Source organism: Drosophila willistoni, unplaced genomic scaffold, assembly GCF_018902025.1.
Source record: "Drosophila willistoni isolate 14030-0811.24 unplaced genomic scaffold, UCI_dwil_1.1 Seg169, whole genome shotgun sequence".
NCBI classification, from domain to species: domain Eukaryota; kingdom Metazoa; phylum Arthropoda; class Insecta; order Diptera; family Drosophilidae; genus Drosophila; species Drosophila willistoni.
Genome location: NW_025814128.1, coordinates 4824263 through 4837952, shown reverse-complemented (window position 1 = coordinate 4837952; position 13690 = coordinate 4824263). Strand labels below are relative to the sequence as shown.

At 34.7% G+C, this 13690-nt stretch overlaps 1 protein-coding gene across 1 annotated transcript in view; it reads left to right on the top strand.

The window, feature by feature from the left end:
• The first annotated feature begins 2758 nt into the window (after nucleotides 1-2758).
• Nucleotides 2759-13690, top strand: part of LOC26528995 (unextended protein) — a 32249-nt gene continuing 21317 nt past the window's right edge. Inside the window, exon 1 of the mRNA XM_023181272.2 lies at nucleotides 2759-3253. Within this exon, the coding sequence (XP_023037040.1) occupies nucleotides 2868-3253 (386 nt within the window). The 5' untranslated portion in view covers nucleotides 2759-2867. The remainder of the gene's footprint in view (nucleotides 3254-13690) is intronic.

The following is a 13690-nucleotide window of genomic DNA, read 5'->3' as shown; positions in this document are numbered from 1 at the left end:
GTTCGATTGACTTTTTTATCGATATAGTCCGAAAGCAACACTGAAAATTTGTAATATTCTCACTGACATTCAGTAAGAAAATGTAAACAATAAATGCAAAATAATACATATACATCAACGCTCTCGAGGAAGTCGGACGTGTTTTTTTTAAGCTCCCGCGTTTTTAACTGATTTTATAATTTTTATACCCTTGCAAAAAGGGTATATTAATTTTGGTCAGAAGTGTGCAATGCATAGAAGGAAGCATCTCCAAACATATAAAGTATATACATTCTTAATCAGCACAACGAGACGAGTTCAAATAGTTATGTCCTTCCGTCCGTCTGGATCGACGCGATCTCCTCCTAGACCGTAAGAGCTAAAGAGCTGAAATTTTGCATGTAGGCTTGTATATCTCGGATTCAGCCGGATCGGATCACTATATCATATAACTCCCATACAAACGTCAAAGTCACGAACAGTGACTTTTCTCAATAACTTCGTTATTTTCTGAGCTATTGTCGTCAAATTAAATATTTATGAATTTATTACACTAACAAACGACTGTTCCAATTTTGATCAAGATCGGGTGACTATATCATATAGCTCGCATAGGATCGATCGGTCGAAAACCGTGACTTTGGTCAATAACATCGTTACTTTTGAAGCAATTGCCATAAAAATTTATATTTCTCAGTTTAGACTATTAATGACTGCACCAAATTTGATCAAGATCGGGTAACTATATCGAATAGCTCCCATAGGAACAATCGGTGGTGAACAGTGACTTTGATCAATAACTTCGTTATTTCCTAAGCCGCTTTTTCGCAAACATTAGACCTTTTACACATAAAACTTGCAAGGGTATACAATTTTTGACGCGGTCAAAGTTAGCCCCGACCCTCTGGTTTATTTTGTTTTATCGGCATCGCGATCGAAAATTATATTATATTATTAAATCTAACTTGCACCATATCACTCGTTTGCGTTTTTGTGTGTTTGTGTTAATAATTTTTAACAACTTTAATTCTGTTTATAACCTTTGCTGGTTTTTTTTTTCTTTTTTTCTCTCTATCCCACCTTTATCTTTTTTTTTTTTCTTTCTTGCAAATCACAAGCAACGCTCATTTGTTGTTGTCTTGCAATTTCTGTGAGTTCTTGTTGCAGTGTTTTTGTTATTGTGATTTCTAGCTCCCGCGCTCGCGCTCTTTAACTTTTTTTCTCTCGTTTTCGTTTCACTCGTCGCCGTTATTTACGCTCATACTGCAGTCTGTTGTGTGTCTGTAATTTAGACTCAATATCACTTAGTCAGTGCTTTCTTTTTTTTTAACCCTTGTGCAGCCTCAATATCTCGCTTTCTTATTATTTCTGGACCTCAGAATGAGTTATATATTTTAATGCCAAAACATTTCCCATTTTTATTTGTTTAATTACTAATTCATCTTATTAACTCATAATGCCTGTCTGTTCGGCTAAAAATTGTTTGCAGCCCGCCCCACCCCTGAATAGTTTTATTTACTATTGGTTGTGTAAAACTACAGTACATGTTAAGTGCGCCGGCTTTACATGCAGGGTAAAGGATCTTTTAGATCAAAAAAAGGGTCTCAAATGGGGATGTGAGTCATGCCGGATCGTGGAAGATGAAATGGAACTTTTCACCCATGGATTTTGCCGATAGGGATTCTAGCGATAGTAGTCGGAGTGCCACTTGTTGCAACTGATGCTACAATTAATGCGGTAGCTGATGCAATACCTGCAATGCCGAAACCATTGGTGGGAGTGCCACTTAAACACATTTTTGTTTCGAGACTCCTCCCTGATGCTACATCGGATGATGTCATGGCCCACATTCGGGCTAAACTGAATGTCTCCAATAAATCAATAGAAAAGTTCAAATTTCAAAACAAGTATTCCTTCGCCATCTATTCCTCTTTCTTCCTCATCTATTCCCACACCTTCCTTATCTATTCCTTATTCTACTCTATCAAAAAACTAACAACTTTCTTCTCTGTCGGCTATCAGAATGTCAGAGGCCTTAATACTAAACTAAAATGTCTGTAGTCTGACGCCACAGTTTTACCCTCTAATTTCAATATTTTTAGACGTGATCGTACTGATCGTAGGGGTGGTGGAGTTCTTATTGCTGTAGATTCCGCCCTTTCATCGTATCATTATCATTTAAATAAATTTTGCAAAGGGCTAAAAATTTAGGTCCAATCAGGCCCATTGTTTTATTTGTCTAAAATCGATTTTGTATGACATTTTCCATATCATCGAACTCTGATGATAACATAAAACTAATTGAATGAAAACTACGAATGCAGAAATTTTTCTCAATTGTTTACATATTTAATTCTACTAATTCTTTATTATAGACAATACTGCCGATGGATATTTATGTATGAATATACATGGGCACATGCCTACAGATAAATGTATTATGACTATTTAAAGTCTAAAATATGCTAAATAATATGAATTGCTAACTATATGTATGAATAAGTACTGATCTTTTGTATGTTACAATAGTTGCAGAAATTAAAATTTAGTGGGAGTCACTATTTCTCATCAATCGTTAATGCCAACCATTCCCCGGATATGGATCGATTGGGAATCGGGCCAAAATCATGTATGTCTTAAAAATTCTTTGGAATTCATTTGTTTGCAACTGTTCCCCGTAAGTTCGTTGCATGGAAATAGTATGTAAACTTTTGCAGATATGTAAATAAGAAGCATCAGTATATCGGTTACTATCGATTACACTTAGTATATATTACAACTATATCCTTGAGAAGCTAGAACTATCTGTGCGCTAGCACAATTTCTTTCGGGCTTCCTAAAGTGCCAACAAAACGGAATATAAAAATAAATATTGCGGAGCTTATATTATGGAAAATAGTGAACAGTGCGTAAACAAAATTCAGACGCGGCCTACAGGGTTTAATATCGATTTCGACAATAACCATGTCACTTTGCCACAAAAGTTTTTAAGTGTTCTTGATTTCGCTTTTCGAACGAAATTGTTTAAAGCGTGGATACCGAATCATTATGTGAATATAGAAAAATCTACTTTGCGACGTTTTTCTGATAATCGTTCAACCAATTGCTTTGTATTTATTATGTTAATTATATTTTTCACTAATTATGTGAATTTTGCATTTTGTACTGAATCGAACTCTAAGGCCATTGTTGTGCCGGGTACGTTAACGGTGAAAGAAGTAGATCTGCGATTATCTTCTCCTCCATCTGTGTCGTCATCACAAATCCAAACAAGGCAAGTTTCGACTCAACGTACTAAATGTACATATGCATATGTTCATATTTGTATGTAGTATGAATATTTTATATACATATTTATTAATTTGTGCCATAATGAAAATATGTAATGCTATGCAATTTACATATGTACGTGTGTTTATCTATGTATGAATATTACAGTATGATTACTACTGGAGTCACTTGTTGATTAGAATACATACATACATATGTATGTCTGTATGTACATATGTATGAGATTACAAGTTGTATGTCGACCCAAGCTAAAAAACTGAAAAAGTGAAAAACAAACTGATTTTTATATATGTATTGTTTTTTCATTCGGATACTCGAATACTCGGGCTTTTGAAACTTTTGCTCGCACTATTCTCAACAAACGAAAATATTGTTGAGTTTACATTTTTTCTTGATTTTAGAGAACAAATATAGTTCAGAATTCAATATTCGGCTGCCAGAGCAATTCCCTAATTCAACAATTCAGAGTAAAATATTTGGCTGCCAGGGCGGTTAAACAACGCGCTATATAAAAAATAACGGTAAATATTTACTTAAGCTAGTCGAGATTTCAGTGTTGAGAAGTGAAAAAATCGGTTGAAGCTAGATTTCAGTGTTGGCAAATGCTATTTTTTATTTGGAGCGTTGTTTGACCGCCCTGGCAGCTAAATATTTTACTCTAAATTATAAAATTAAGGAATATTCTGCTGCTCTGGCAGCCGAATATTGTATTCTGAACTATATTTGTTCTCTAAAATCAAGAAATAATGTAAACTCAACAGTATTTTCGATTGTTGAGAATAGTGCGAACAAAAGTTTCAAACAGCGCGCGTATTCAAGTATCCGACATTTGGCATCTGGCAACGCTATCTCAAAATTTGACAGCTTCGTTTAGCCGGAAAAAGCTACTTTTAGCTATAAACCCGCTAAAAACATGATTTTTCTTTTGTTGATTGCACAAAAACTACATAATAAATCGCCAAAGCGCACCTGAGGTCGTGTTCGTGGAATTTTACTCTTTCGTTTGATACCAAATCTATCTAATATTTACCAAATTCAATATTATAGTAAATTTTAGCTTTTGGGCTTAACAAAATTTCCCTGGCTAAAAATCCTCTCAGCTTCGGCATTTGACCAAGGAAGTGGCAGTATTTGCAGAGCAACTGAAGGCAATTCATTAAACCAATTCATTCCCCAGAATCCCAGTATTTTACTACTTCGTTCCATAACTTTATAGTGTCTTCTACATTTTCCCAAAAAAGCTAGAATTGCCGCTGCGAGAATAGGGTTTGCGACTGTGTGTGTATGCGTGTGCTCAGCTGCTCTGTGGGTTTCATTCAATGACGTAGTAGAGCCGATTTATATTGACTGTAACTTGTGTTATATTTATCCGATCTGATTGAAATTTCGTGATCTGATGTTAAATAAAACATATATATTCAAATATATCCAAACTATATATATATCCAAAACTATCATATTAGTAAATTTCATGGGGATACTCCAATTTTTACGAAAATGTTTCTGCCAGAGCTATATGATATAGTGGTCCAATCCTGACAATTTTCATACTTTATCTGCTGCGGTCTATAAGTAGCATAAATATCAAGTTTCATCCCGATAGCTCTTAAGATGGCGGCGTGAAGTTGATTTGCACAGACGGACGGACGGACATGGCTATATCGACTCAGCTTCTCATGCTGATCACGAATATATATACTTTATGGGGTCGGAAGCGTCTCCTTCTGTGCGTTACAAACATCTGACCAATTTTATAATATCCTCTTGCAAGGGTATAAAAAAAAGCTCAAAATTAAGCTACCCATAAAAAAACCAAAATAAATGATCTTTTAATTTTATAAAAGTAAGGAACTAATTTCATCAACTTCATTTACTGATTCCTCATATTTGGCGGATGATTTAATTTCTTCCACGTACTTTTTTGTCAGACGTCGCAGTACTTAGTATATATTATATAATTTAACATTTCAAAAACAAACCACATTTTGATGCGCAAATTAGTTTTGACAATATTTATTTTTGTCCGATTTATCGATAAAAATCACCAAAACTTACAATACAATCAAAAAACAAAACTTGTTTTGTTCTAAATTTTTTTAAGCCAAAATAAGCTAAACGAAATTTAAAATAAGCTATATATCAAGCTGTAAGCATTCTAATTGTTTTCCAAGCTATTTGATTTTAAAATAAGCTAAATCTAGCTTAAAATAAGCCAATATGGCAACACTGGTCGAATATTGTATTAAGATTTGCTGAATATATTTAATATCGTGAATATTCACATGTCTTCGCGATAATTTGTTTCTTTTTTCTGAACATAAACGGCATTTTTTACATCCAGAATTCTACACAGCATCAGTACCAAACTAATTCAGCCGAATGTAAGTACTTCAAGCAATATTTTGTAAATTTGTCTCTCGAATTTGTATTACGAATCTTTGAGAATTTTCTGATTGTAGAACTTGTCACATCAATTTTCAAATCCTCAGACTGACACCTATTTATCTGCCCATGTGTGTATGTAAATGACAAAAAATAGTTGTGAGGTTATATTGTTTCAGGTATACATTAGAGAGCTGCATGACTTTACTCAGAACGTACATACGTTTAAATCAATGCATTCGAATAGAATTGAATGAAGTGAGTGAGACGCACACAATGAATTGAATGTTTATGAATGTTGTTCTGTGCTGTGAGTCATAACCAATGTCACACAGTGGAGTGAATTGGAATGAATGAGGCGTAAAGCCGAATGAAAAATTTAGAACTGCCGAAGACACTCGAATTATTCTATTTATACACATTTTGAACATCGCACAACGACAGAGAAAAAGAAAGAGACGATTGTGATAAGCGTAATTGTATGCACATATTTATGTGGAAGCTTATTTCAAAGTTTTTGTTTTTCTTTGATTGTTACATATTTGTTTGTATGTATGTTTGGCGTTCGAATGAATTGAATCGGCATTCAATAATTCTTCGGCATTCTCTCTCATGCAATTCGTCATTTTTAACTTAAATGTTGTGCGACCGAGTATTTCACGAGCGTATTCATTCACTCAAATCCATGCCGTTTGGCATTCAATTCAAATCAACTCATTTTCAGCGTTGTTAATTCGAGTGTGCCTTTTAATACCCTTACAAGCAGGGTATATTAATTTTGGTCATAAGTGTGCAATGCATAGAAGGAAGCCCATATAAAGTATAGATATTCTTGATCAGCGCGAAGCGACGAGTTCAAATAGCCATGTCCGTCCGTCCGTCCGTCTGGATCAATGCAAACTTCTCCTAGACCGTTGGAGCTACAGAGCTGAAATTTTGCATGTAGGCTTGTATATACTGCAGGCGTTGTATATCTCGGATTCAGCCGGATCGGATCACTATATCATATAGCTCCCATACAAACGGCCAAGTCACGAACAGTGACTTTTCTTAATAACTTCGTTATTTTCTGAGCTATTGTCATGAAATTTAATATTGGTGAGTTAATTACACATATAAACGACTGTACCAATTTTGATCAAGATCGGGTGACTATATCATATAGCTCGCATAAGATCGATCGGTCGAAAACCGTGACTTTGGTCAATAACATCGTTACTTTTGAAGCAATTGCCATAAAAATTTATATTTCTCAGTTTAGACTATTAATGACTGCACCAAATTTGATCAAGATCGGGTAACTATATCGAATAGCTTCCATAGGAACGATCGGTGGAAAACAGTGACTTAGATCAATATTTTCGTTATTTCCTATGCTAAGATTGTAGGCCGTTCTTTCGCAAACATTAGCCTTTTTTGACAAAACGTTTTTCTACTTTGATGGCTAAGGGTAAGAAAAAAGTTACCAAAAACGTTGCAAGGGTATACAAATTTTGACGAGGTCGAAGTTAGCCCCGGCCCTCTGGTTTACCATTCATGCAGCTCTTTAGTGTACATGGCAAAACATATTTTGTCCACTAAATTAGCGAGTAACTTATCTATACCCTGCTCATATACCAGTGCCAGTAAATTTTGTTATTTATGTACTAAATGCTATGGGGCTGTTAGAAATCTGAAATCTTTAATCCTTCGTTGCATACATGAGTCTAGCCAACCTTATCCGACTTTGGACGCGATTTTATCCTTCTAGGATAACCAGCGACTTGTTCGTTCAGGTAGCTATATAATATTTAGTTCTCTATCCACTTTAAAAAAAAAAAGATTTCAAATTTTACACCTTCCTTTTCACTCCTGGTCTGATCAGACGTTTGTATGGGCATATATTGCAACTTCTCCTTCATTTTAAAGTAGCACAGTTGTATATTTTAAATTCCTTGCCTTTCGCATTTGTTTTGGCCTACATTGAACTATTTACAGTTTGTTTTTTTGTGCAGTTAGTTTAACTAATAAGAAAAGAAAAAATTTTAAAATACACTTACGGAGCAGGTAAGGTTTTAAATATTAAATGTTTTAAACTCTTTTTGTGTTTCTCAGTCTATCGCTTTCAATTTCGCTGTACCCCTTTCTTACTATCTCCTTTGCAAGCATGTATGTGTTATCGGGGAACACGCATGTACATGCAGTTTATGTAGGGTGGCGTCTGTATGTGTCATTTCTGTTGATTCCGACCAATGGCTCAAAAGAATACTGTAAGCGTTCTCGACAGCATTCTCGACAGCGTTCAAACAAAGACGATGTATATTGACTGGTGTTTTATTTATCCGATCTTATCAAAATTTTGGGGTATGAAAACTATCTGCCGTTTTAACTAGAGGATTTTGTATTCTTTTGCTAATCGTCGAGACCAAATGTGTCTCAATTGTCAATACCATAGAATAACCCTTAATTGCTGTACCAAATGAAAGACTTTTGAATTTTATATCATGCACCTATAGGTGTAATGGTATATTAAGGTCGCCAAAAATTATGTAACAGGCAGGAAGCTTTTCCGACCCCATAAAGTTTTCTTGATCAGCATCAACAGCTGAGTTGATCTAGACATGTCCGTCCGTCTGTATCAACACCTAGATCTTGGAGACTACAAAGGTACAGCCACCAAATTTGGAATGTTTACTAAAGTAGTGTGTAAAATTATCGTGCCACAATAATCGTACCGTGCCAAAAAAAAAAACGATTTTCTGAAGGCCCCCTTAGGTTATAATAATTTGGGAAACAAAATACATGTGAATTATTCTGAAGATGGGCATTTCCTCGGCCACAAATTGAAAATTTTTGTATTATTTTTGTTATTTCATTTATAGGGTAATTTAGGGTCGTTGATTTTTTTTAAAGTTTAACCAATTTTATATTAAATGCTTTCTAAAATTTCCTTGATTTACCGGATCGAACCTTTTGCTTTTGGTCCGAATGACTAATCGTATATGTATTTGTTCACGATCTTACTCTTCGACTGCCCTGTATGATTTTTTCGTTTTAAGTGGGACAGTGGAGTAAACATGTTGTAACAAAGCTGTTGAGCGGAATGATCAGAGTTTTTGAGGTTTGATTGATCCTGCTCAAATTGCAGTTCTATAGTATGTTGTCATCCTGCTGTATTTGACCTACATATGTATTTGCTAAATTTATTTACCGAAAACTCTAATTTAGAGTATTAACAATAGTAATTAACAGTTTATTGAATATTTATCTCTTAATTATACCAACGAGTATTTAAAATCTTCTTGCTAAAAGGCTTTTTTAATGCCTTTCTATACCTACTATAAAGATGAGAACCCAAAAACTCGATGAATGCATATTTGCGTATTTTTCATCAACTTTATACATACATACATATATACATACATATGTATAAAAGTAAGTCTATCACAAAAATTAAAATCATGCAATATCAACAAAATACAATTATATAATGCTGACTCACTAAATAGACGAGCGAAATCCAAGACGGCAAAGAAAAATCAATAAATGTACATCTATAAGTATGTATTCATGCAAGCATACGTGTGCGCATGGTTTTCTTATTCACATTAGATGTGTACAACTGTGATATCGCCAACGAATACGTAAACATGTATGTTTACGTATGCTTAAATCTAAAGTAAAAAAATAAGAAAATACTAGCGTTTTCCGACGAAATCCAGTTTTGTTCGGATCAAACAGCGCCACATCGATAAAAATGTACTGTAGTCTTGTTCTTGTTTTTTGTGGTTTTTAAATAACTTTTTGTGGACATATGTATGTACATATGTACATATATACATACATAGAAATAACACAGTTAAAATAATAAGAATATAAACAAACCTCTCATTATAGCAAAATACATGAAAGTGCGAGCAAAAAACCATAAAGTATATATATATACTAGTTGATATAGTCATGTCCGTCAGTCCGTTTGTCGGTACTTTTCCATTGTACTCCGCCAATGGGAAAGCTCTTGGGATGAAATTTGAAAACAAAATTGGGTCATGAAGAAAAATATGACAAGTTTGCTTAAAACCAAAGCAAAACGCGTCCACACGCTGTGGTAAACATTTGAGAATATAGGAACGGTATATGTAATATACGGTAAATATAATTAAAGTAAAGTATTTCTTTAAAAAAATTGTCTCATAAATTCTAAGAATTGATACATATACTCAAAGTGTTGAGTGAATAAAATTAGTACATATTTTGAACTCAAAAAATGAAGATGGGTTATTATTGTTCTCCCTAGAACTGGAATCCCCATTCACAAGTTATTATACATCACCTCAGAAGCAACGCTACATAAACTGCATGTGCATACGTGATCCCTGATAAGTGTATGTACACATACAATCTGCTTGTAAAGGAGAATTGAAAGAGCGAGTATACTGAAATTGAAAGAGATAGAATGGGAGCTTAAATGCCTTCAAGCACAGCAAACATTTAAAAACATTATTGCCAAAAACAGCAAGAATACACTTCAATATAGCCTATGTTAGCTTTCACGATATTTTTTTCAACCATTCATATGTTGATTGTATATTTTATATAAATATAAATAGCACCACTTGTATCAATCAAATTGAATTTTTCGATATTGATTCTAACCAGTTTTTAAACCATTTTAGTTGCACTAAAAAGATACTTTTTAGTGACCGGGCGTACTAAAATTTGGTCTTTGGAACTTTATTAGTTAATTCTATTCAAAGTTTTTTAATTACATTATAGTCGGTATTCTGTTCAGGTGGTGGTTGTATCAGTGTATCAGCTATATTAAGACTGAAGTAAGGTGCGGACAATAAATAAGTAGGACGAAGACTTATTATTATTTTGTCCAAAAATTCAGTTTATCGTTTTCTCTTTTCCTCCTATATTTTCGTTTTGATGTGCTTCAGCAATGACCAAAGAATTTTGAAAAAGTATCACAGGGTTTTCTAGTTACTTTATTTTCTAGAAGCTAGCATTGACTTCTGTAAGTAAATGTGGCAAATTGCTTCGTTTTCATATGTGCGTAGATAAGCATATGAAATTAATACTTTTAATAATACATTTTGTTAAATATTTTAAAATTAAGAAAAAAATATCAAAGAAGCTAACTTCTACTTAATTTTTATACCCTTGCAGTCCTTGGAAATAATATTTTTACATTTTTAAATTTCCGACAACTTAATTCATAAATACACAAATAAACATTATTACTCTTTTTTTACTAAAATTTTTTCTTCAATCATTCCCTTAGCAAAGCACGGCACGCATACACGTACAGTTCATGTAGGGTTGTGTCTGTGTGTGTATGATGTGCTCTGTGGATTTGATGATGACGTAGTAGGCAGCGCTTGAGCCGCTTGATTTATATTGACTGTAACTTGTGTTCTATTTATCCGATCAGATTTAAGGTTTGAGGTCTGAGGGGTCTGAGGTTTTATGTCCAATACTATCATATTGCCAAATTTCATTGGGATACTCCAATTTCCGCAAAAATGTTTCTTCTAGAACTATATGATATAGTAGTCCGATCCTGATGATTTTCATACTTTATCTTACCCGGGTAATAAAAAGACCCACAAAAAAAAAATTTCATCCCGATAGCTCTTAAGATGGCTGACGGACAGGCGGACATGGTTATATCGAGTCAGCTTCTCATGCTGATCAAGAATATATATACTTTATGCAGTCAGAAACGTCTACTTCTGTGCGTTTCAAACATTTGACCTAAAAAGGTGACTTCAGGTATTATCCGATTAGTTGCCATTGGTAAATAATTTATTTTGTTGTTAATAAAAGAGCCAAGTTACTCACTCTTATCCGGTCAAGAGCGTGGAAGAATTGTGGCACTGCGTGATGTGGGGATCTCAATTAGCAAAATTGCAGAACATGGTTGCGAAAAAAAACACTGTGACTAAAAGACCGGGAAACTAAAACCCTCTTTCTGATAGCCCAACATTGATTGACAACCGAATATGTAATCTAGCGAACAAAAAACATCTTAGCGCATCTCAAATAGGGAGTAATTTTTTTCTATCGATATCCACGGGACGTGTGCATAAATCCTGCAGTAATCATATAATGCTTTTTATTGAAAAAAACAGTTTGCCAACAAATAAAAAGGTTGTACTCTCAGTTTGCACTGAGTGAAAAAATATTTCGCTGGTACAATGTCATCAGTGCCACCAGATTCCGTAATGATAGCGGCTCACCACAGAGTATTTCGGCCGTCTGCCTTTCTGCGTCAAACTCTACATGTCCTTGCCTAGTGACCAAACCTGCTAAGATATTCCCCGAAGCATCCTTGGCCACTGAGTATCTATGTCAGCTCAAATATTACCTCGCCGTGCTTCCGCTGCAATCACATTTTCAGGTCGGGAATGAGCCTAATGTGTCAAAGATGCGTTGTGCTTTATTTGCTAGCAGGTCGATGGGCGTCATACCTGCTACAACAAGAGCGGCATCGTCTAATATTGTGCGAAAGCCGCAACACACCCTCAACGCAGCAAGACGATATGTGCTCTCTATGCGTCTTTTGACCGTCAAAGCTTTAGCCCAGGCTGGTGCCCCATAGAGAATAGTGGACTTCAAGACGTTCATGAGTAACAGGCGCCGTCTCTGATTAGGGCCTCTGCTGTTGAGCATGATGCGACTAAGTGACCGTCCCAGACGGTCCAATCCAAGAAGCTAACTTCGGCTATGCCGAAGTTTATATACCCTTGCAGTCCTTGGCAATAATATCTTTACATTTTTAAATTTCTTTCCCTGCAACTCAATTCATCAATACACAAACAAAATATTATTTCGCTTTTTACTACAATTTGTTCTTCTTCCATCATTTTCTAAGCAAAGCACGGCACGTATACACATACAGTTCATTTAGCGTTGCGTCTGTGTTTGTATGCATGTGCTCTGTGGATTTGATGATGACGTAATAGACAGCAAGCAGCGCTGCCGGCAGCGTTTGAACCGATTTATATTGACTGTAACTTGTGTTCTATTTATCAGATCGGATTGAAATTTCGGGATCCGATGTTTTATATCCAAAACTATCATATTAGTAAATTTCATATGGATACTCCAATTTCTGTAAAAATGTTTCTGCTAGAACTATATGATATAGTGGTCCGATCCTGGCAATTTTCATACTTTATCTGCTCCGGGCTATACTTATAGCCACTTGCTCACATATAAAATTGTATCCCGATAGCTCTTAAGATGGCGGCGTGAAGTTGATTTGCACAGACGGACGGACGGACAGACGGACATGGTTATATCGACTCAGCTTCTCATGCTGATCAAGAATATGTATACTTTATGGGGTCGGAAACGTTTCCTTCTCTGCGTTACAAACATCCGACCAATTTTATAATACCCTCTGCAAGGGTATAAAAAAAACAATGCAATGTTTTGTTTTGTTTTGTTTTTTAAGGAACAATATTTTTATTTTGTTTTTCATAATATTAATACCCTCTGCAAGGGTATAAAAAAACAATGCAATGTTTTGTTTTGTTTTGTTTTTTAAGGAACAATATTTTTATTTTGTTTTTTATAATATTAATTTTTTTTAAATGGAGTTTAGCTTAACAACTAATAACGCGTTAAGATTTTCTGCAGATATAGAGCTTTGTCTTTCACTTAAAGTGAGGACTGAAAATGCTCCCATTTTGCAAAAAACATAATGCTCCGCACACACTGACTTCACAAGCACATTTAACTCAAGCAATCGATCAGTATTTGACTTGAGCGAAACGAAAACAGGTATAACGTCTCGATCAGAGCGCGAGCGAGCTAAGTCAGTCGCGAGAAAAACAGTTTCTGTCTGAGTCTTTTTTATAATTTTGCATCGTTAACAATTTCCACCAATTTTCCATATATCAAAAACATTCTGTTTATTATACTTTAAGTCAATCCAAAAAGTTTTTCAATGTTAACCAGTTTAGTTCGTATATTTTATAGTTTATATTTTCGTAATGTTTTATGTGTTTGTTGGTAATAAAAAGATTCAAAAGTTTATTCCCATTAG